Source organism: Lemur catta, chromosome 2 (genome assembly GCF_020740605.2).
Source record: "Lemur catta isolate mLemCat1 chromosome 2, mLemCat1.pri, whole genome shotgun sequence".
Taxonomy (NCBI): domain Eukaryota; kingdom Metazoa; phylum Chordata; class Mammalia; order Primates; family Lemuridae; genus Lemur; species Lemur catta.
The window spans coordinates 43,614,773-43,638,773 of NC_059129.1; the positions used below are offsets into that span (position 1 = coordinate 43,614,773).

General features: G+C 55.3%; 1 protein-coding gene across 2 annotated transcripts in view; it reads left to right on the forward strand.

Annotated features, from left to right (window-relative positions):
• Nucleotides 1-402: 402 nt before the first annotated feature.
• Nucleotides 403-24,001, forward strand: part of ITPR3 (inositol 1,4,5-trisphosphate receptor type 3) — a 63,030-nt gene continuing 39,431 nt past the window's right edge. The window contains exons 1-2 of one of the 2 annotated variants that reach the window (XM_045543505.1): nucleotides 403-647; nucleotides 14,111-14,181. In XM_045543505.1, the coding sequence (XP_045399461.1) occupies nucleotides 626-647; nucleotides 14,111-14,181 (93 nt within the window). In that variant the 5' untranslated portion in view covers nucleotides 403-625. The remainder of the gene's footprint in view (nucleotides 648-14,110; nucleotides 14,182-24,001) is intronic. The other variant, XM_045543506.1, reaches the window with a different exon arrangement.

Genomic DNA, 24,001 nt, shown 5'->3' on the forward strand with positions numbered 1-24,001 from the left:
GGAACCCCGAGGGCGGAGAGCCCCCGGCTACCGCTGGGCCTCCCAGGGATGGCAGTTCCGCGAGCCCGCGGGACCCCGGGACTGCCCGGACGCAGGGTGTCCGGGGAGTCAGGAGGGCGGGCGGCGCACTGGGTGTCCGGGGGACCGGACCCCGGACGTGCTAGGGGCGCTGGGAGGCGGGCCGGTGCACATGGGTGCGGGCGGGCGGGCCTCGGCGGCGTGCGGCGGGGTTGGGGTGTGGCCTCCCCGCCTCCCGGGCGGAATTTGCATGTGTCTGGCGGCCCCAGACTTCCTGCTCCTTCTACGCTGCAGGTACGCGCGGGCCGGGCCGGGCTGGCGGGCGGCGGGTGCGCCAAGACGTGGGCACCGCCTCACCCAGACCCCGCGCCGCGCCGCCTCCTGCTCGGTGGCCGCCAGCCCGCCCGGGCCACACCGAGCGCCAGGCTCCGACGTGGGGGCGCGCCCCTCCCCGCCCCCCGGAACCCCAGTCCTCCGCACTGAGCCTGGCCACGCGCCCCTGGGCGCCCCTGCCACTCCGAGCCCCGGAGGGACGCAGCCATGAGCGAAATGTCCAGCTTTCTCCACATCGGGGACATCGTTTCCCTGTACGCCGAGGGCTCCGTCAATGGCTTCATCAGCACTTTGGGGTGAGTGAAACGAGCTGGAGGGGGACACGGGCGGGGAGGGGGTGCCGTGGGCCCTGGTGCCAGCTGCGTGCGTCCTGCCACCGCCGCTCTCCGACAGAGGACCTGGACGTCCCCAGCCCCAAGGAGCTGGGGGACGGCTCTCCTCCTCCTTTTAGAGAAAGGAAGTGAAGTGTTTGCTCAGGTAGGAGTCAGGCGCCCGGCGGAGCTGGCAGGAGGCGCCCCCGTCGGCGAAGCCTCCACTCTCCCGCGCGCGCCTTTCTTCGGAGGGGGCGGAGGGGACGAGACTTCCTCTGCAGGTGGTCGCGGGGGCGGGCCGGTGGGTGGCTGGAGCTTGAGCTGGGGAAGGGCATCCGGGCCTGGACGTGCTCGGCTCTGGGGGTGGGGCGGAGCTGTGGGGGTGGCAGGCTGAGCTCCGAGCCGGAATCCTCTGTTACCGACGCTGTGGTGCTTTTGAGGGTCGCCTCTTCTCCTCCCAGCTGTCTCCCTGTACCGCCCCCCTTCAGTAGGAGTGTCTTCTCAGTCGTCCTTCCAGGCGTCCCGGGTCCTGGCCAGCTGCCCCCCTTCTCCCCGCTCTCGCCGTCAATTTCCTGCGCAGGTCATCTGGCGCCCCTGGGTACCTGGTCCCAAGTTGTCTCCAGCACTTTACAAACATTAATTAATTCTGGCCGCCACCCCCCAGGGTCTGGGCTGGATAAACAGCGGATCAATTCATGTCTCTTGCCTGTAGCAAGGATGGGCAGGGGACAAATTCTGCAGAGAGAATGGGTTTATCTTCAGAGAAGCAGTTGGGTGTGTCGCTGAGGATGGGGAGTAGAGTGGGCTGTCACCTGGTTCTCCTGGTCTCTTGCGGGGTTGTTGGCAGTTAAGCTTTAGGCTTGCCGGATAGGGACTGGATTGTGGGTTTAGACGGCTGGCTCTGCCAGCAGGGGGTTCCCACTGGGAATCCCAGCGTGCCGTGCTTGCCATATTACAGCACCCTCCAGGGCTCTTTTATTCGCTTCCCCATTCAGATGTGGAGTCCCTGGCCACTGGTCTGTCCACTCCCACTAGATCTGACTTCTGGCTAATTCCCGAGAGGATGGGGATGGAGCCGCATCTGGGCCAGCATCTGTGCAGGCCTCCTGCAGAGAGCAATGACCAGGCCCTGGCTGCCCTGAGGCCAAGACCTGCACACAGTAGGCACATAGTGAACACGTATGATGCTGAGAGAAGGAGGAGAGGGTGTGGCGATCGTGAGAGACATAGGGGCCAATGGTGGCAGTCCCTTCCTAGTATCTGAACAGCACTGGGGACTTTTGGGAAATGACTGTCTCCTCTGTTGCTTAGCGCCGGGCTCAGGGCTGAGCACATAGTGTGTGGTTTTGAAGCACCTGTGAGATTGAACAGAACCAGGCAAAACATCTTGTTCTTCCCTCCCCTGCCCTCACACAGGCCTCATTCCCTCACAAGGGATTCCCTCTGTTGCCCCCTAAGATAACTTGCACCTTGGCCCTTGCTGCCCCAGGAACTGCTTGATCCAGTCCTTGTTGATCCTGGGGCAGGTCCTGGTGACCTCTGAGAGCCCCTCTAGCCTAGGGTGCACCTTCCCTGGGCAAACACCTCCAACATCTCCTGACTTTCCACCCACCCTTCCAGCCCGATATGTGCAGGCCCCACCTTAATTTTCTGGGTTTTTCTCACCACCTTCTTCATACACTGAAGCTCCAGGTGCACCACACTACTCTCCGTTCCGCGGCCTGGCCCAGGCTCTGTCTCTTTACCTTTGTTCCTGTGTTGCTCCTGCCCTTTAGTCAGTCTCCACCTGGGTAAATCTGACCCACCCTCTAAGACCTAGTGCAAAGTGGCCTCTTTTGAGAGATACAACTTCCCCCACGCCCTGGGGCAGAATTAACTCTTTCTCCCCTGTGTTTTCAGACTGCTTTGGACAGACTGCTCTCTGGTGTCAATCACGTCACTGGAGGTCTCCCTGTAGGCCTGTCTGATGCTGGCCACTTTACCAGGATTAACTAATTAATTACACCATTCATATATTTAGCACAAACACAGGCACTGCACTGGGTGCTGGGGACTGGGTGGTGAGGGGACTGTGCTTCTCGCCGCTTAGAGTCAGGGAAAGAAGGATTTGTAAGTGATGTACGTTATTGATACTCAAGGTATAGTCATCAGTCCAGCAGTTTCAGCATCACTTAGAAGCTTGTTAGAAGTACAGACTCTTAGACCCCATGCCCAGTTCTACTGAATCGGAATCTGCATTTCAATTACACCTCCAGAGCATTGGTGTACTAAGATGTGTAGGTGCTCTAAGTGATTCTCTGTCTGCCCCATCCTCCCTAGAATCTTTCTGCCTCCATTCTCAACTCTGGGTCTCCACAGCCTTTCTGGAGGCTGTTGGTGACCACATCTGAACCCGGAGGCTGATTTGACTGAGTTCCCCTGGCTAGGTCAGTGCCTGGTGCCCAGCAAGGGCTGGTGAATGAATTTGTGGAAGACAGGGGTGGCCTTGGTGGACACGTGGGCCAGGTCAGCTGGGGAGATGGGAAGGGGGCAGTGGTGGGGGAGGGAGGTTGGGGCAGCCTTGCGATTGTGGCCAGAGTTGAAGTAGAGGAGGCCAATTAGAGCCACCTGGATAATTAGAGCTCCTGGTGAAGATTGTACATTAACTCTGGCTTGGGAGGACGGGAGGGGTCTGGGGAGTGGATCCTGGAGTGGTTGAGACTGCTGGCCGGCACGGGAAAGCAGGCCCATGCCTGTTCTTGGCAGGAAAGCCTGGCCAGTGCCACTGCCTTGCCCCTCACCCCAGGTGGGAACAACAGAGGCCAGGGCTGGAGCTGCTGATCAGGGCCAGCAAAAGATGGCGGATTTAATGTGGCTTCAGGCCACAGTTCTGGGAAGAACTGGCCTCAAGAACACATGGCGGACCCTTCAAGATCTTCCAGTTCCATGAAGATCTCTTTTGAGTGCCTAGAGGGGCAGCCCACACCCACAGGGAGTAAGCTCGGGGAGAGCAGGTGAACTGGGTCTTGAAGTTGAGCTCCTAACATTTATCAAAGTGTCTCTGCCCACCATGGCTGGGCCACGGAACACCATTTGGGGGCTCTCAGGGCCTCTGGATCTGGATCACCCCGGGCTCGGTGATCACAGTGAGTAGGGACAGAAGGGACCCCTGCCTCTTCCTCATGGAGTTCCCTGTCCACCTTCCAGCCTGACCTGCTTCCCTCGGAGGCCCAGGAAGTGTGGGGAGAAATGTAGAGGAAGGCCCAGGTGCCCAGGGTCAGGGTCCTTGGGTAGGGAGCCTTAGGGGCATGGCTCTCAGGAAGGGTGTCTGTCTTACCACTGAGCTGCGGGTGTTTTTGACAAGGCCCTGCCTTCTCGGAGTGTGTTCCTGTCAGCCTGTATGGATCTGAGGTGCTCTGACTGTACCTGAGAATCTCCCTGGGGTCTTTAAAAAAAATCCCAGCTCCCAAGTCCCAGGCCAGGCCACCTATATCAATGCCTCCAGCAGGGGGTCTGGATGTGGGATTTTTAGAAGCTGCCTGGGTGATTTTAATGTGTATCCAGGGTCTGGACTGCTGAACTGAGGGCCCGCCCAGGCTGGTGGGCTGCGGGGAAGCCTGTCTGCTGCGTCTGCATGTCCCTCAGCCTGGAGATCCTGTCTTTTTGCCCTCATCAGACTTCATTAAATCATTCAACAAACATTCATGTGCCTATTATGTGCCAGGCACTGTTTTAGGCCCTGGGCAATCAGTAATCAAGACAGTTCCAGCTTGTTCCATTCTGTGCAGTGGGGAGTTGGTAGAGATGGTCTGCAAGGGCCCTGTGAGCGGTAAGTCTCCGAGACACATGTAATTCCAGGAGGGGGACTGCCCCTCCCATGCCTACCGCATTCCCTGGGCAGGTTTCGGACCTGCCTTGGCTTTCACTTACTTGTGATTTCACTGGAATGAGATGTTACACTTCTGTTCTGTCCCCAAGGCAGGGTCTCAGCCTCAGCTATCCTGATCCATGCAACTCATTTTTTTAAAATATATTTTTTTCTGATAAAATGTGAAAAACGCAAATAAAAAAATTATCTGTAATACCACTGCAACTTATATTAACATTCTGTATTGACTTTTTAGCCTTTTGTATGGAAATAAACATTTACAGATGATATCAAACTGTACATATGGCTTTACATCCTGTCTTTTTTCAGATACAGTGAGCTGTATTTTCTCATGCCAGCACACTATTGTTATGGCTGCATGGCATCCCGTAATATGCTGTGCCTTAATTTATTTAAGCATTAAATAAGCATTAACTCTAGTATTCAGCATTCAGGCTGCTTCTGAATTTTTGCTGTTACAAACCATTTGCCCTGAACATCCTAGTCCATACATGCCTGAACTCTTGTCCGGTTATCCTCTCGGATAAATTCCCAGAATGGAGATCAAAGAGAACGTACATCTTTCACCTCATAGGCTCTCTCTAACTTTGCGTGTCTCTCTGGTGGTGGAGGGGGGTGGAAATGAAACTCTCTGCCACAGAAGGTCTGACCCATGTCACATTTGTGAGTGTGGCCTGGGGGCTGGGGAGTAAGAGCAGCCTCTGCCCTGGAGGTTGGCCAGGTCCCAGGCAGCACCAGGATGTGATGGGTGGGGGTGACGTGGAGAGAGGGGTGGGGAGGGGGTTGGCTGAGGATAGAGCCCCAGCATCTGCCTTGGGACTCCAGGGTCTCCGGCTGCTTCCAGCTCCTTGGCCTGAAAGAATCCTGCTGTAGTCACTTGCTCACACTCTGCCCTGCCCTACATTCCTGACCCCATGTCCCCTCCCTGGCTTGGCTCAGTGGGGCGGTGGCTTGGGTTGGGGGTGGGGAGATTTGCTGAATTTTAGGGTGGGGCCACATCAGCTTTCTGCTCTCAGCTTGGGGGTAGGTTTCTGGGTTTTTCTGCACACATGTCTAGAGTCCCTGTGTGTTCACCTCTAGCCTTGCTCTCTAGACTTCACCCGTGTGAGCTGGGGGACCACAGTGAGGGCTGTGAGTGGAGGGGAGGAAACCTGAGCGGGAAGGGAGGAGAGCAGAGCCCACATCTCCACCAAGTTCATCACAGGCCTCTGAATGTGAGCTCTGAGCCCCCTGGGTATTTCAGGCCGGTCACACCAGGGGTGCAAGTGGTACCCAGCATTCAAACCTGTAGTCACAAGTCCCTGTAGTCAGCACCCTGGGCTAGAGAGCCTGGATCACATAGCAGGGTTCCGTGGGGAGAAGGTCACAGGGCCTTTCAGACCAGGGACTGAGAGAGAGATCGTGGGGGCAGAAATGAGGCTGGGCGTTCACAGCACAGTGAGCCAGAGTGTGGGCTGGGGATGGAACCGGGTGGGGCCACATTAACAGAGGGATTTCCACTTGGGGAGACAGGCAGGAGGGACTCATCGCAGGGGCTTCGGTGGGCAGTAAATCATCACAGTGGTGTGGTTTTTGGCGGCAGGTGGGCAGAGCCAGAAAGGGCAACAAACACAAATCTCAGCCCAGGGGCGGCTGCAGGTGCTTGAGGCAGACACCTGCGCAGATTTGGTTAGCAAATGCCTCTCCCATCTCTCATTGGGGCAGCCACGGCTCCTCCCCCCAGCCTGCTGGAGGGCCATCTCCGTGTCTGAGTTAGAAACTGATGACTGCGGGGGTGGGGGTGATACAGGTCACGGGAGGGAGAATTAAGCCTGAGAGATGATGGTGATGATGGCAACAGGTAGACTTTACACATCATTTACAGTGGGAGACTCTGGCCTTCATCTGTGCTGTCACTTTGACCCTCTACCACCAATGTGACGTATAAATATAATTCAAGAAAAGTAAAGAGAACCATTTAGAACACCAGTCTGCCCACTATCTAGACTTAATAATTGCCCACATTTTGTCATATTTGCTACATCTATTTTTTGCTGAAGCATTTTATGGCAAATTACATACATTGCATCTTTTCACCTCTAAATACTTCATTCTATGTCCCTAAGAAATAAGGGTGTGCTCCTATGTAACTACAGTGCTGTGATCACATCAACTAATAATTCCCTAATAGCATCCAATGTCCAATCCATGGTCAGATATGCCCATTGTCCTCAGTCTTTGACCACTGGTTTCTTTAAATCAGGAGGCTGTCAGGGCCACATGTTACATTGGTTCTTATGCCTCTTAAGTCTCCTTTAAGCTGAAACAGCGCCCTGCTGCCACCTCCTTTCCCACGGGGACAGTGGTTCCTGACAAGGTGGGGTTATGCTGTACATGGCCTCACTTTCTGGGCTGATTTGGCCGGGCTGCTTTTGTTTGGCGGTGGGCAGGCCTGGCCTGCCGGTCTGCCCTGCTGAGGCTCCTACAGCCCCGCTGACTGTCTAGCAGTGGGACAGCCTGGCAGTCCAGTTGGGGTTATGGAGAGTGGGAGAGGCCTGGGCAGGCTGGGGCCCTGGTTGCACCTCTTGTCTGTCTCTTCTCAGCTTTCCCTCTTGTCTCCTGCTGCTCTTTGGCCTTAAAGACGTGTCTTCCCAGATACCCAGCAGCGCTGGAGACAGACCCCAGGACTTGCCAGAGCCCACTCATTCCTGAGAGCTAGAAACCTAGGCCTGAGGCAGAAGCAGGTGCCCGGAAGGCTGGCACACTAGCAGGGACCTTTATTTCTGTTGGGCCAAGTTCAGCTGTTTTTGCTATCTCCATTGCTCCCGGAGAGACCCTTGGGCTCTCTGAATGTGTGGCTTACTGCACTTTCTAGACTTCAAGTTCTCTGAAGGCTTTTAGCAGTGCTCATTTTTAAATTCTGTGTATTCCATATACTGCCAGGTCCCTTGAGTAGCACAGGCTGGATCTTTGGTAAAGATACGTAGAGGTAAAGGAAATGGATGCTTTTGCAGGGAAGTGAAAATTAATTTCTTTTTTCCAATGAGCCAGGGACCCCAGCCAGTGAATCTGCGTTCCTCTCCCAACATTCCTATCTCACTCCCACCTACTGGGTGTGACTTTGGGTTTCTGGAATAGAGGGTCCCCCAGTGCCCTCATCCACCACCAGCCCATCCCACTGTTCTGACAGTACCTGCTGTTGCGAGGGGCCTCCTAGGGCTGGCCTGGATCTGTGGAGTGGTGGCCAGTGCCCAGGGCTGGAAGTCAGGGGACCTGGGGTCTGGAACTTGCTGCTCCATTAACTGTGTGACCTGGATTGGTTCATTCCCGCCCCCCGCCCCCCGCATAACCCAGTTTCCACAGCTGGTGAGGGAGGGGGGGTGTTCGGTGTCCCAGGGAATTCCGCTAGTCTGTGATTCCCCCTCCCATGGCTACTCTGAGGGTGGTGCTGGTTTTGATTCAGGCACCTTGACAGTCACCTGCCCCACTTCTATCTAGCTCCCTTCCTCCTCCTCCTTATCTAATCTTTCCAGACTGCACTGACCCGCCCTGCTGCCTTTCCCATGGCCCCCACCTGGATCTCAAAGTTCACCTTGGGCTGAATGGGGCCACCCAGATCCTGGGACGCAGCTATCTTTCCTTGCTCCCTCAGACCAAAGTCTTGGGGTGCAGACCCCATGGGCATTTCACAGACAGCACCCTGTTCTGTATCCTTCTAGAGTAAGCCGTAAACCAGCTCCTCTCTGGAGTGTCCCGGAGGGCCCTGCCCACAGGCCTCCCGCCAGGACCCTTTTCCCCTGAGCCCCATCCTCCCTGTCCCTCTGCTGTTCACATTGGTTTTGTGCCTCCCGGTGGATGGTGGATGGAAGGCTCACAGCAGGGACTGTCCTCAGGACTCCGGAGCCTCTGCTGGGCTGGCCCTGAATGGGGGGAGGGGATGTGTGATGCACAGGTATAGACTTGGCTCCTGTCCTCAGGGCACTCAGGGTGGTGGGCATGAGATTCTGGAGGCTGGGGACCACACCCAGCACACAGTAGGCTGGCAGTAGGGTCTTGTGGAATAGACGTGGGTTGTGTGCGTGCCCTCATCTGACCTGCTCAGGGAGGCTCAGGGCCTTCTTCCACTCTGTGGGCCTCATGGTGTACTGGGGTGAGAATGAAAGGAGACATTGGATGTAAAACGATTTATACACCTTAAAGGGTTCTCACATTGGAGGGAGGTTTTTCTAATGTGATCTTGGCCGGGATGCCAGCCCTTAGTTGGGGGCGACGCCCGTGCTGGCAGTGGGCAGGAGCCCTGCAGCAACCGGAGCGCGGCCTGGAGGACGGCCGCAGAGATGGCGCGGAGGCGGGACGGTGACATCAGGGGGCTGCCTGCGGGGCAGGAGCAGGCCCTTTCCAGACCGTGGGCTGAGGAGACCTGCGGAGCCAGGGTGTGTGAAGCCCGCAGCCAGTTTCCCCCGAGAGCTCGGCTCTGGGTCCAGCGCCAGGCGCGCTCCCGGAGGTGGGCACCTGCGGCTGCGCTAGTTTAATAAACACAGTTGCCCCCCATGAGGGAGAGTTGGGGGTGGCCAAGACCAGGGAGGCTGATGCTGCCAGGTGGGAGGGGTGCCCGGGGCCGCCCTCTGGGACAGCCGAGCGGGACGGGAGGAACCCGCGCGCGCAGGCGGCTCGCCTCCCGCCCCGGCCCGGCGCGCCCGCGGAGGCTCGGCGTCCTGCTGGCAGTCGGGGCGGGCCGGGGTGGCCTCGCCCTGCCTCGGCGACGGCTGCACGTGGGGCGGCGAGTTTCGCTTCGCCGCGGGGGCGGGCCGGGCCGGGCGGGCTCATGGGGCGCTGGGCGACCTCCGGACCCTGCTGTCCGGGCCGCGGGGCTCAGAACCGCCGCGACCACACGGCGGCTGGGGGATCCCCGCCTCGCCCTCGCGCCTCCTCCATCGAAACTTACCTGTCCGGCGCCCTGGCTCTTGGGCCTCCCTCTGGCCCCAGGCCTCCCCGCCGCCCATCTGAGAAGGGCTTTCTGCTTATCTGTAAATGCTTCTCCCGACTCCCCTCCCGCCAGCACCTTCTTGGGACGCCTCAGGCCCAATGAGTATGGACAGAGGAATGGAGGGAAGGGCTTGGCGGCACCATGGGACCCTGCAAACATCCTGCCGGAGGCCACCTTCTTTGCCTACACACACCAGATGGGGGCTGTGCCGAACACCAGGGGGAGAAGAGAAACAGGAAGGCAACGTGTCACCCTTGGAGAGGGTACAGGATGGAACCCAGTTCCCAGGCGACGCAGGTTCCCTGTTATGCTGGTCTGGGACCCAGGAGGACACTGGGAAGGTCCCATCTGGTACCTTGCAAGTCCTCACTGCTGACCGACCTCCCTGCCTCCTACAGGGCTTGCTTCTCTGCTGGGCCCCTCATGCCCACCATTCCCAGCCCCCTGCCGCTGAAGATCTGGGATGTTTTCCTTCCCAACCCTGTTTAGGATTCTCCTCCTGGACGCCATGCTCCCCTCCTGACCTGTCCTTTCTAGAACTGAGTGGCTTCGGTTTGCACTCCTGCTTTGTAGGCCACTGGGCCTGGGGAGGGGCTGAGTTGGAGACCGCAGGGCTTCAGGAGCTGTGCAAGCATGGGCAGGGACAGATGGACATCCGCCTAATGACCAGGCAGGTTTGTGCCAGGGTGACTAGGAAATGCACTTTGGCATCCAAACTTGCATGTCTTCCTGGCATGTGTGACCCAGACCAGGAGTTCCCAGGTCTGGGATGAGGATGGGTGTTTCCTCAGACCCAGTCTCTGAGGAAGGGCACTCTGTAGCCTCTTCCTCCTCCCTCTGACACAGGCCTTGTGCACTGGCCAAGATGGGGGTGCGGGGTTCCCCCATCCTCTCTTCAGCCTTACAATCTCCCTGCTGCCCTGTGCTCCAGCACCCCTGGCAGTGCCAGGTCCCAGGCCCTGCCCAAGGCTTTCTCCCCACCCTGCCCCCAATCAACATGCATCCATCCTGGGTCTCCTCCCCTCAGGGTTTAGCTAAGAGACTGCAGCTAATCTGATTCACTGTCTCACAGGACATCCTAGGGATTATTCAGGGCTCTGAGCAGCTCCTGCTGCTGCTTTCACACCTCGTCTGATTGGCCAAGCTCTGCCCTCTCCCGTCTCTGAATTTGGACAAAACCCACAGCTGGTACCACCGCTTGGCACCGATGCATGTTCTTTATATTATTACTCTTCTGAGTATGTGATTTGTCTTCCCAACGAGATTTTAAACTCCCTGGGCCAGGGACCTTATCTTTTGCTTCTTGTGTACTTCACTCCACAACTAGTAAAGTGAATTAATTCACTTGATATGTATTTTCTGTGTCCCTGCTCTCCGCCAGGCAGTGGTCTGGTGCTGGGGACAAAGCAGGGACACAAACAGACACATCCCTGTCCTGTGGAACTAACATCCCATGGTGCAGGGATGAGGGATAGTAAACAAAATGAGTGAAATACATAGCCAGACAGGGGGTGATAAGTGCTAGGAGAACAGTCAGGGAGGGCGTAAGGAGTGCGGGAGGAAGCAGTTTACAATTTCAAAAGTACTGGGCAGGGAGGGTCTCCATGGGAATGCGTCACCTGAGCTGAGATCTGAAGGAGATGAGGGTGTCTGGAGGTGGAGGGTTCCAGGCAGGGGAAAGAGCCAGTGCCCAGTCACCTGGGGGGCAGGAGCCGACTGGGCAAGGGGTGGGGGTGGATCACGGGGGTCTTTCAGGCCACGTGAGTTCTTTGCTTTCATTCTGAGATGGGTGGTTCTGGAGGGCTCTAAGCAGAGTGCTGGCCTGATTTGACTTTCCTTTTAAAGGGATCCCTCTGCTGCTGTGTGGGGAACGGGCCATAAGGGGGCGAGGGGGGAACGTGGGAGACCAATGAGAGGAGGCAGTTACTGAAATCCTGGTGAGAACAGGTGGGGACAGGGTGTGGTGGAAGTGACTGACAAGAAGATGTCAGATTTGCATCTGTTTTGAAGATAGAGGCCATGGGATCTCCTGACAGGGTGGGTGTGAGGTGTGAGGCGTGAGCAAGAGAGGAGCTGAGGATGGTCAAGTTTCGGTGGTGCTGCTGTTAGAGGGGAGGAGTTGCCATCCCTGGGGAGGGAGGGCTCTGAGAGGAGCACATTCCCGCGGAGCCCTGAGCTCAGTTTGCACCTGCTGAGCTTGAGATGCCCGTGGCCATCCCAGCGCAGAGCAGGCAGTTAGGTCTCTGAGCCTGGGGTTTGGCAGGAGTTCGCAGGGAGCGTACGAGTGCTGCCTTTGCGCCCATGGGTGTGGCCGCGACCACCAGGGTTGGGAGTGCAGGTGGAGAAGGCAGGGGGCCAGGACTGAGCAATGGGGAGGCTGAGAGAGGAAGAGGGACTGAGGCCCTCTCCCCTGCTGTCGCCATGAGGTGCTGCCAGCTCCCGCTGGGACGCCGGTGCAGCGTCCGGCTCTGCAGATTGTTAGCCTCTCCACGCTCTGGTTTCCCTGCTTGCAAGATGGAAATAATAGCAAAGTAGAATTAGAAAATCAAATAACAATACAGGAAAGCATGAAGCAGTTAGTTGTCCAGTTCTCTGTGGACAACAACTGGATGTCCTACAATTTGCTTCAGAGCTGACACTATCTGCCTGGAGTTAGGGTCAGAGCCCACAGGTTGAGGGCTCAGTCCCCAAGGCTGCCGCCACTTCAGACACCAGTCGCAAGTCTGGGCCTCTGGTGCTTCCGACCGACCAGCTATAAATTAGGGGTTCCCACAGCCCCCTCTTCATGCTTGATAATTTTCTGGAATGGCTCACAGAACTCAGAAAAACATCTGAGGAAAACATTTCATTTACTTACTAAATTACTCATTTATTGTAAAAGCTCCAGCTCAGGAACGGGCAGACAGAAGGGAAGAGTAGGGTGAGGTATGTGGGAAGGGGCTGGGGGCTTCCAGGCCCCCCTCGGGTGCACCCCTGGCCCAGCACCTCCGCATGTTCACCAGCCCAGAAACTCTCCCAGCCCGGCCCTTCTGGCTTTTATGGAGGCCTCGTCATGTAGGCGGGATTGATTAAACCGTTGGCCACTGGTGACCAACTTAACCTTCAGCGGCTCTCCCTTCTGCTGCTGAGGGGAAGTCGTGATGGGGGTGTTGGGGCTGACAATTTCAACCCCCAGCCACATGGTGAGGTCCCAGCCTCCCTCCCCACCCTTAGGACCTTTCCAATTGTTACCTCATTAACATAAATGCAGGTGTGGTTGAAGGGTGCTTGATATGAACAAACTCATACCTTTTAATCTTTGTTATTCCTGAGCTATTTCAGAAACTGGAAACAAAAATCCAAATACTATAACAAAAGATACTCTTATCACTCTTATCCTTATCGCTTAGGAAGTTAGTTACAAGGCTTAGGAACTCTGGCCAGCAGCCAGGACGAAGGAAGACCAAATATGTATTTCTTATTATATCTTAATACTTTGCATTGTGCAGAGTGCTGGTGATTCCAAAGAAAAGAACACAGGGGTCCCATCCCCAGGGGACTCACAGTGTGGACACAGCAGGTGTAGAAGTAGAAAGAGACACAGCTACAGGAGAGGCCAAGACCAGGAGCTGTAACATGGGGGAGGGAGGCCCACTGAGAGGGACGTGCTTGCAGAGTAGGAGAGAGGCGCCTCTGGAGAGATGAGAGCTCTGTGGACCTTGGGGGTCAACTGGAGGTTTCATACAGTTGGGGCAAGGAAATTGTGCTAGGGAGTGGGTAGAGGTCAGACCACAGAAGACCTTGTTAGCCAAGGAGGGGGCGTGCAGAAGGATCATGGGCTTTGAAATCAGCTCTGTGACTTCAGGCAAGTTATTTAATCTTCAGACTCAGTTTTCTGCTCTGTAAAATGGCACTAATGACTATCCCCTTGTTGGGAAATTGGTGAGAATTCAGAGGCAACAGATGTGAGGGTGCTGAAATAGAGTTGGCCTTTGAAATGGTGGGTGATCGTCACCACTTTATCCTAGAGGCTGGGGGGCACTGAAAAGTTTTAGATGCAGGGATGGGTGGTGGCTGGGTGGCAGCGGGCTGGGCTGAGAGTGGGAAGGCATGAGACTCACTGTCCTGCCGTTGAGACCTGAGGACTCAGGCCCCTAGTTTAGCATCTCATAAGATTCTCTCATCTGTCTCTCTCTAATCTCTTCCTGTGTCTGTTTCTCTTCCTTGTTATCTTTTATTCCGCTCTGTCTCTCCCCCTCCTCTCTCTGCCTTTGTCTCTAGGTCCTTTTCCCTTTCCCTCCCTGATCTGCCCACTGGCCTTCTGGTGGGGGCAGCAGGTCTCAGGGCTGTGACAGGAGTTACATCTGCAGTGTGCAACAGCCCCGACTGTGGCAGAGTCCCCAGGGGGTCGGGGTGGGTGTCTCTGTGTTCTTCCTGGGGTCCTCCCACCCCCACCCAAGAGAGCTTGCCTGGTGGAACGAGATGCACTTGATGGTGGGGGCTTGGCCGTGATGGAGGCAGGCTCTTAGGGGGCTTGGGAAGTCTCACTGGTGCACTGGAATCCCCTCCAAGGGAGGGATGCTGTGGGGACATGGGTCTCTTCTGTCCCACTGATCGAGCTGCCTTGTCCCCCAGGCTGGTGGATGACCGCTGTGTGGTGGAGCCCGCGGCTGGGGACCTGGACAACCCCCCTAAGAAGTTCCGAGGTAAGGGCCCCCCACCCCGGGCTGTCTGTCCCGGGCCTGGGACTGGATTTCTTCAACCGCCTTCAGCCCCAGTGGCTGGGTGGGTGAGGCGCTGCCCTGCAGCCTCGCCCTGCTGGCAGTGGAGCCCCCTTGGCTGGCACTGCCAGCACCTTGGCACAGACACACCTCTCCCTTCATTTTCTGGGGCCACACCCCACCTCTCAGGGGCGGAGCCACTCCTGGCCGGGGACCATTCTCCCCCAGCTCCGCCCAGGCGCAGGGCTGTCTTTGTCTGCAGGACTGGGCGTTTTCTGAGGGAACAGGGGTGGGAAATAGAATCGCCTCGGGCTTAGGAGGCCAAGGTGAGAGCCCCTCCCTGAGCCTCAGTCTCTCATCTGGACGGAAGGGGATTGGACTAAAGGTTTCCAAGACTCTGTGACCCTGGTTGTGGGGCCTCTGGAGCCCAGCCCTGGCTCCACCTGTGACATCGGGCCAGTGGTCCTGGGGCTCCTCAGCCCCACCCAACACCCCTGAGGGCCTCTGTGAGGGTTGAGTGATACCCTTGCTGTCACGGTGCCAAGCCAGGGTAAGGTGCTATTGTTGTGATTATCTGCGCGGAGGAGAGGGACTGACAGTCAGGCAGACAGGTCCTGGGTGTGGCGGGCAGGGCGGGGCAGGCAGGAACACGCCAAGCCTGCCCCCACCACGTCTGTCGTCTGTTGTGCGGCTGTTCAGCTCAGGAGGGATTAGCTGAGATTGTCCTTGAGGGGGATGCTGGAAGGCGGTGGGATCTAAGACAACCTTGAAGCCCCTCGGCTGGCTGGCTGCTGCCCCCTGGCCCCGTCAGAGTGCGGGCCGGGGCAGGGGTCCTCCTGGCCTGAAGAGGGGCCCCACGTCTGCCATTTGGTTCCTGCTTCCATCACACGATTGCAGGCATCGAGTGGGGGCTTTCCGGGTTGGGGGGCACGTGGGCACCCCTTGCTACCATAGACCCCTCTGCCCTATCCGCCTGGCCCCGCCTTTCTCCCTCATCCCCCACCCCTTCCCCTCTCCCGCTTCCCCCCAGCCACACCCGCCTCCCTGCCGTCCTCATGTTTGTCAGCCACACTCCCACCTCTGCCCTCTGCCTGGAATGTTCTTACTCCTGACGTCCATGGGACTCGGGCTCAGCAGCCTCAGGCTTCAGGGAGGCCTTTCCTGACCACCCAGTATGACATTGCGCCGCCGTGCCTGTGTCCCTGTCTCTCTTCCTGCTTTACTTTTCCCCATGGCACGAATCTGACGTGCTCCACGTATTTTAATTATTTTTCTTTGTCCCTTGCCTCCCTCACTGGAACGTCAGCTCCTCCAGGGCAGGGCAGGCAGGGATTTCTGTTGGTTTTGCTTGCTTACTGTCCTGCCTGCAGTGTTCGCCACATAGTGGGTGCCGGCACACAGGTGAGGGATAAATGCGTGCACTGGGCCCCTCCCCCTCCCTCCTGCCCCTGCCCCCTCTCTCAGGCCTGGCCACGTGCCACTGATGTGACCCACCCACAAGTCCCCTGGCTGAGCTCAGCCTCGAAGCCACCGGGCCCAGGCTCTGTGGGTTTCAGGGTGCTCGCGTGGGGCCCCTGCTTGGAGGCGCAGGTCTGATCGCACCTGCCCTGGCTCCCTGAAGGCGGAGGGAGGGTAGAGAAGGTGGCCTGGCCTCTCCTGCAGCCAGAGAGAGGACAGCTTTGAAGAAGCTGTTAGCGGGGCGGATTGCGCTCCAGAGGAGGGTTTAGCTGAGTTCCTGGGAGGAACTTAGTGAGAGAGAGACTGGTGAGGGGCTGAAGGGTGGGCTCTGCCAGGGCAGGGAGGGGCTAGGGCTGGAAGGGGAAGGCTTGTGTGGGGGTGTGTGCACGCAGCTTTGTGGTGTGACAGGCTGGTGACAGGGAGGTGGGTGTGGCTGAGGAACACTCTGTCTAGGCTGCCAGTGGACAGAATTTGGGGCCAATTTTTGACAACAAAAAAGCCACTTAGCAGAACAAATGCTCCTTTGACTTCCTGCCCTCCTCCCCCCTCACTCCTTCCCACTCCCCCTTCTCTTCCTCTCCCTTTCCCCAAAGCCTGTGGGCTGGGCCCACCCCAGGATTCCTGGGCCACCCTGGGGTCCCCATGGCCTCCCTGGGCCCAGCAGCAGAGTGAGGTGGAAGAGAGGGATTCCGACTCCATCCTCCCACCCCTTCTCTGCCCCAGGGCCCTTTCTCTTTCTTTTCCTCCTCCTGTTGGGCACGGGGAGACCCACAACGTAGGACTGGTCCCCACGTCTCCCTCTGGGAAGCTCAGAGCTCGCACCCCCAGCCACGGTGACCCCAGAACAAGTGTATGGGCAGTCACTTAGGGGCTCAGACCGGTGGGGACAGGTGCCAGGGAGTGCTGAGTAGCCTCCCTCTGTGGGCCCCCAGCCCATACCCCCTCTCTGCCCCTCCATGCTCCAAGCCCAGTTTATTGCCCTTGTTATTAGGACATATTTCAACTCTACACAGAAGTAAAGAAAAAATAACACACCTCCATGTACTCGCTGCTGAGCTTTGTCAGATCCTTTTTGCCATGTTTATTTTAGAGCTTTTTACTTTTAAAGAAATAACATAGCTGCAACCAAAGCCCCTGCATATTCCTCCCTTCCCCTCTCCAGAGGTAAACGCTGATCAGAAATGGGTGTGTTGGCCGGGCACGGTGGCTCACGCCTGTAATCCTAGCACTCTGGGAGGCCGAGGCGGGCGGAATGCTCGAGGTCAGGAGTTCGAGACCAGCCTGAGCAAGAGTGAGACCCCGTCTCTACTAAAAAATAGAAAGAAATTATCTAGACAACTAAAAATATATAGAAAAAATTAGCCGGGCGTGGTGGCGCATGCCTATAGTCCCAGCTACTCGGGAGGCTGAGGCAGTAGGATCGCTTGAGCCCAGGAGTTTGAGGTTGCTGTGAGATGGGCTGACGCCACGGCACTCTAGCCAGGGCAAAAAGAGGGAGACTCTGCCTCCAAAAAAAAAAAAAAAAGAAATGAGTGTGTCATTCAGGGCCCGTTTGAATGCTTTCACTGTTAGTCCATAAAGATATATCCACGGATATAGTATATTTCCTAGTTTTTGAACCCCACATATTAAAGATGGCCTTCTGTACAAATCTTTCTGCACTTTTTTTCATTCTAAACTGTTTTTGAGATTTATTTGTGGCTCTAGTTCATCTGTTTAATTGCTAGGTAACATTCCACTGGGTGATAAACGGCAAACCATTTATCGGTGTTCTTGATGGTGGACATTTAGTCCGTTTCCAGTTTTGGCCATTGCCCCCAGTGCTGCGCTGGGCCTCCTTGGCACCGGGGCATGGGATCCTTTGGTAGGTGCCGAGGAGGGGATGGCTGGGTGGGAGGGACGCTGTTGCCTTCCACAGGGCTGTCACCTTGACACGCCCAGGCCGGGGGCAGCTCCCCTGGCTCTGCCACGTCCTTGCCACGCCAGCGTTTGTCCCCTGCACATTTCCTCCAGCCTGCTGGGTGGGAAATGGCATCTTGCTGTGCTCTCCACTTGCATTTCTCTGCCTGCTGGTGATGCTGAGCCTCTTTGCATGTTTAGTGGCCACTTGAAATTTTGTTATTCTTGTTTTTTCTTTTTATAAAAGTAATATAAATACATGCTCTAGGACCTAGAGGAAAGCCTGGCTCCTCCACCCCACCCTCACTCACCTCCTGTCCGCCTCCCCAGGGGTAACCCTATTAGAAAATCTGACCAGGTAATTTATCATTAAAGCATCGAAATGTTGTGCAAATACACACTGAGAGTCTGCCCCGGGCTGTCCCCACCCCGCCTCTCCTCCTCCACGGCTGCCCCTTCAGGTGATCACTGTCCTTAGTTTCTGTGTCCCCTCCAGTGTTCCTCTGTGCAGATACAAACATATTCAGATTTCCCCCTTTTCTTACACAAACGTACCATTCTACATACACTGTTCTGTTCTTTGCTGGTTTTGCTCTATAAATCTGAGTATGGGCAGATCCTACTGGAGATCTTTCTGTATTAACATATAGAAGTTTGAACTCTCTTTTGTTAAACATATTCATTTTAATTCCATATCCTGGACAACCATGTGAAAATAGCATTCCTACAAATTACATAGTTTTATGCTTTTAATAAAAGTTATTTATTTTTAATTGTGGTAAAACATACATAATGAAGTTTACCATCTTAACCATTTTAACTCTATTTTTTTTTTTTCTTTTGAGACAGAGTCTCACTCTGTTGCCCAGGCTAGAGTGAGTGCCGTGGCGTCATCCTAGCTCACAGCAACCTCAAACTCCTGGGCTCAAGCGATCCTCCTGCCTCAGCCTCCCAAGTAGCTGGGACTACAGGCATGCGCCACCATGCCTGGCTAATTTTTTCTATATATATTTAGTTGTCCATATAATTTCTTTCTATTTTTAGTAGAGACGGGGTCTTGCTCTTGCTGAGGCTGGTCTCGAACTCCTGAGCTCAAACAATCCACCCGCCTCGGCCTCCCAAGTGCTAGGATTACAAGCGTGAGCCACCGCGCCCAGCCTTTTTTTTTTTTTTTTTTTTTTTTGAGACAGAGTCTCACTCTGTTGCCCGGGCTAGAGTGATATAGTGTCAGCCTAGCTCACAGCAACCTCAAACTCCTGGGCTCAAGCGATCCTCCTGCCTCAGCCTCCCCAGTAGCTGGGACTACAGGCATGCGCCACCATGCCCAGCTAATTGTTTCTATTTTTAGTTGTCCAGCTAATTTCTTTCTATTTTTAGTAGAGACAGGGTTTCACTTTTGCTCAGGCTGGTCTCGAACTCCTGAGTTCAAGCGATTCTCCCGCCTCGGCCTCCCAGAGTGCTAGGATTACAGGCGTGAGCCACCGTGCCCCGCTCATTTTCATTGCTGTACAGCCATCACCACCATCCATCCACAGAACTCTTGTCAACTTGCAAAACTAAAACCCTGTACCCATTAAGCACTAACTCCCCATTCCTCTTCCCCGCTGGCCCCTGACAACCATTCTGCTTTCTGTCTCTGTGAATTTGACTGCTCTAGGTACCTCATATAGTAGGATCATATAGCATCTGTCTTTCTGTGGCTGGCTTATTTCACTTAGCATCACGTCCTCAAGGCTCACACGTGTTGTAGCATGTGTCAGAATTTCTCTTTCTTATGGCTACACAGAATTGCATTATGAGGCTCCACTGTAATTTGTTTCACCAGTCCCCTCCAGATGGACTCTCGGGCTGTTCCCAGTCTTTATTATTCCTGACAGTGCTGTCGTGAAGACCCTGGTCCAGGGTCATTTTGCGTAAGTGCAGGTGCATTCCTCGAGCTCATGCCGGGCAGTGAGGCTGCCAAGGCAGGGGCGAGGCATCTGCCATTCTGCTCAGCACAGCCACTTGCCCCCATTGCACTTGTACCGTCTTGCACCCCCACCAGCAATGTAGTAAGAGAAAGCAATGCCATTTAACTCTTTTCTTAGTTTCTTCTCCAAATGTTATGCTTATTCCACTGTTTCCTGACTAACCGATTTTAAATAGCAGCTATTTGTGCCTTCTAAGGTAGATAAGAATTTAGCTCCGGCGGCCCATTCCTGCACTCCACCCCATCCTCCCAACAGTCTCCTGTTGCAGCTGGAGATTCTCCGAGGTCACCTTTATAAAGCCCGGTATCCCGGTTACCCCTTTTCCCTGTTCTGCCTACGCCTCCGGTGCCTGGCCTATGTCTCCCTCCTGTGCTGCTGCCACGCCCACATCTGTTCTCACGTCCTCAAGACTGAATGACCGCTCCATCCTCTCCTCTTCATGATGTCTTTGGTGTTTTGTTCTATTGGTTCAGTCTAAACATTGAATACAACTGGAAACAGATTATGACATTGTTTCATACGGAGCTCATAAGATCCTCTGCACTGGTGCTTGGTTGAGCAGCAGAACCATCTGGGTAGAGACGGTGGGGAAGTCCCTTTAGAAATGCATGTTCCTAGGCCCACACCAGGCCTGCCAAGATCTGTGGGAGGCCTGGGAATTTGTATCTTTTGAAGCTCCCCCTACCCCGGCATGATTCAATGCAATGTCAGTGGGAGTTTGTTTGTTTATTTTTTGAGATGGAGTCTCCTCCACTGCCCAGCCTGGAGTGTGTGGGGGTCTCACTCTTGCTCAGGCTGGTCTCAAACTCCTGGCCTCAAGCAATCCTCCTGCTTTGGCTTCCCAGAGTGCTAGGATTATAGGCGTGAGCCACTGCATCCTTCTGGCAGTGGGCTTTTAGAGTGTTAGACACCTTAGTCAGTTTCAGGTGAATGTCCATTGACTTTTTTTTTTTTTTTTAGAGACAGGGTCTTATTCTTGCTCAGACTGGTCTCGAACTCCCGAGCTCAAAGGATCCTCCTGCCTGGGCCTCCCAGAGTGCAGGGATTACAGGCGTGAGCCACTGCACCTGGCCTGACATTTTCTTTTTTTAAAGAGATGGGTCTTGCTCTGTCTCCCAGGCTGGAGTGCAGTGGTGGGGTCATAGTTCACTGCAGCCTCAAACTCTTAGTTTCAAGCAGTCTTCCCGTTTCAGCCTCCCAAGTAGCTAGGACTACAGGCGCATGCCGCCACACCTGGCTAATTTAAAATTTTTTTTGTAGAGACAGGGTCTTGATACGTTGTCCAGGCTGGTCTTGAACTATTGGCCTCAAGCGATTCTGTCACCTCGGCTTCCCAAAGTTCTGGGATTACGGCTATGAGCCACCACGTCTGGCCCCACTGACTTTAATTAATGACTAGCCTCTCATCTGCAGCCTCACCAGCCCTGTGCCCCCTCGCCCACAGGTACACGCCCCCGGGACACACAGCCCTTACTGTGGGAAACCTGGACCCTCTGCCTTTCCTCAATGCCTTTGATGCTGCTGCTGCTGCTGCTGCGTGGGCCCGTCTCCCAGCTTCCCGCCCACCTTTCCTCCTCTGTCCTTCTGCCTGTGGTTTGGTGAGAGGAAGGCTCTGGGCCCTTCTGGAGTCCCGACAGGGCTGCCTCTGGGCAAAGAGCACAGCACAGTACAAGCGTAGAGATGTGCATGGGGACGGGGCCCGAGTCATTCACTCATTTGCTTATGTGTTCAAGTAAGCACCTTCTGACGTGTGTCGTGCATCGTGTGGGGTGAGGCTCTAAGGGGGGATCATACGTGAGAGAGAAAGATGAATCTGACAAGTTCCAGGCAGCATTTCCAAGAAAGACACAGAGGCGTCAGGAGCAGGGAGGGCTCATGTCCGGCTTCACTGCTCTCCTGTGGATGCTCCGGGGCGACGTGCGTCAGCAAACACAGGCTCCGACCCAGCCGTGGGTGGCAGTCACGCGGAGGGGCGTGAGCATCATTTGAAGGATCAGAAGGAATAGAATTAGAATGCCGCAACCATAGGAAGGGTGTCAGTGTTTCATTTTCTTCTGCTCTGGCCATTCTCCTGTTAAATTTGTCCAGTGAGTTTTAAATTTTGGTTATTGAAGCTTTTTTATTTCTAGAAATTCCATTTGGTTCTTTTTCAGTCTGCTCTGTTACTTTTTATAGTTTCCTGTTCTCTGCAGGGATCTTCAAGCTTTTCTTGTATTTCTCGAAGCAGAGAAGGCGCATCTGTTTTATAGATGATGTCTGTGTCTGAAGTCTCCGCACGTCTGTTTCTAGCGTCTGTTTTGTGGGCTTGTTCTCCCTCGTGGTGTCTAGTTCCCAAGGGTTCCTGTTAGCTTTGACTATACACTGGTTACTGCATTTGAAAAATGTGCAATGAGTCTAGGATGAAGGTACCTTCCTCCAGAGAGGGCCTGGCTCTTCCACTGCCAGACTCTTGGGGGCATCACCAAGTCAAGACCACCTAAAGCCCAGCTCGAGTTTGGGGGTTCTTCAGTTGCCGGTAGGAGTGTTCTACTCTGGGCTCAGCCCTTGCCTGAGAGTATGTCCCTTTAGGGTCCAGGGCTCCTGACCCGCCACCTTCTGTGGGTCTGGGCTTGGGTCTCTGACCCTTCCACCTGGCAAAGCCGTCAAAATAAAAGTTCATGTTTTCTGGAATCAGCAAATAGCCTCAGGGCAAAAGCAGCTTGAGTGTTTCTGTAATATACGACCTTGTTTCCCTTTTGACCTTCTCTTCCAGCAGGGTGATTCCTCAGTATCTTGTCAGTTCTTTAAGATGTCTGAAAATCACATATTTTAAACATCCAGTTGTTTTAGTTGTTTCTGGTCTGGTTAGCCCAGAATACATTCTAACCTATTAGTTCTCAGGCTTTTTGGACCCAGAGCCTGCCCGCCATGCTCGTGGACGGGGAGTCCCCACGTCGTTTCGTGCAGTGGTGATCTAAGATGTATTTCTTAGGTGGCCAGGGTCAAAAGTGCGTGAGATCCCTGCTCTGGGGCAACCTGGGGCAGCACCTGTCCCTCTCCTCCTCCTCTCCTTTCTGGATTAGGGGTGGGGTCTTGGGCCACATGGAGACCAGGTAGCTCCCGGCCCCACCGCCCTCAGTGCCCTGTCCAGGCCGCTCAGCCAGGGCCCTGGGCCTCTCACACCCGCCAGTCCCAGCTCCCCAGGCTCCTGCCTGGCCTGTTTTCCCATACGAGCTCCCTGCCCCTGCCAGGGGCCCTGGGGCTGTCCCCAGACTTGCCGTACCCTTTCCCCGCTCCTGCCCCTCTTCCTCCGCTCAGCGCTAAGTCAAACCCATGTCGTCATACATGAGGGAGTCCTTTCTGGATCTGTGCACTCATCCGGCAGACATTCAGCAGACACTCGAGGAGTCCCAGGTCAGGGCGGGGAAGCAGTGGTCTGTCAGCGCCACCGGGCTGGGCCGCCTGCCTGCCCTGAGTCTGGGGAGGGCAGCGAAAAACATGAAGTAGAATTCATAAATAAAACAATTTATCCACATACATATTTATATAATACAAAATGGTGGTGGTCCAGAGCCAGGGTCTGAGTGGGCCTGGAGCCAGGGGGAGGGAATACGGCTAGTAAATGTCCTAGGTGTGACAAAAAAGAGGAAAAAAAGAAAGTGATTTTTCATGAAATAATATATATTTTAGAAGTAAATGTTGGGCACCACTAGAAGACCCAGTGAAGCAAATGCTTGCCTTTAAATTACGAGTATGGCAGCCACAAGTGTACCCCGCTGGAGTGACTGTGAGTGATGTATTTTCTGAAACAGCAAAAACCTCCTGGTTACATTTGAACAGCACAGATCTTCCCTTGGTTTATACTGGAGTTGCATTTGTAGAAAATTCAGTGCTTGCTAAATGCATGCCAAGAGCGTCTGTGTTTGTGTGTCTGACTGTGGGCCCCGAGCGAGGAGTGCGCGAGGCGGGACGTTTGCAGTCAGGCGTCACACGGGGCAGCCTTTGCAGTGCAGGCGTCTGGCACCCCTGTCCTGCCCGCTAAGTGCCAGCTGTGACAATCGTTGGTACAACCCCGCCCCCAACAATTTCCAGAACGCCCCCTGGGGGGGCCCTCTCCCCACCACTCTGCTGGGCACCACCCGCCTCTAACAAGGCAGTGAGATCCACATGGTGACAGGGCAGTGGGGGGACTCCAGGAGCCGGTGCCAGCGGGTCTTGAGGCCAGAGCAGAACCTGTAAAGACACACTCTCTCCAACAAATGAATGCTCATTTCCAGAAGTGATGCCCACTCACGCCGGTGGTGCCAGAGTGGGCAGCCGTTGCTGGCTCCATCTGCTTATGGAATCGCCATACTTTCCCGTCCCTGCAAGGAAGTTCTGCCTTTCCTGACCTTTGGCTCTCCCAGTTTCTACTCCTGATGGCCCCAGAGGGCCTCTGCGTCCTCATGGGCGAGATGGGAAATCCAGTTTTGCTTCGGTTCCCCAGGCGCAGATGGCCA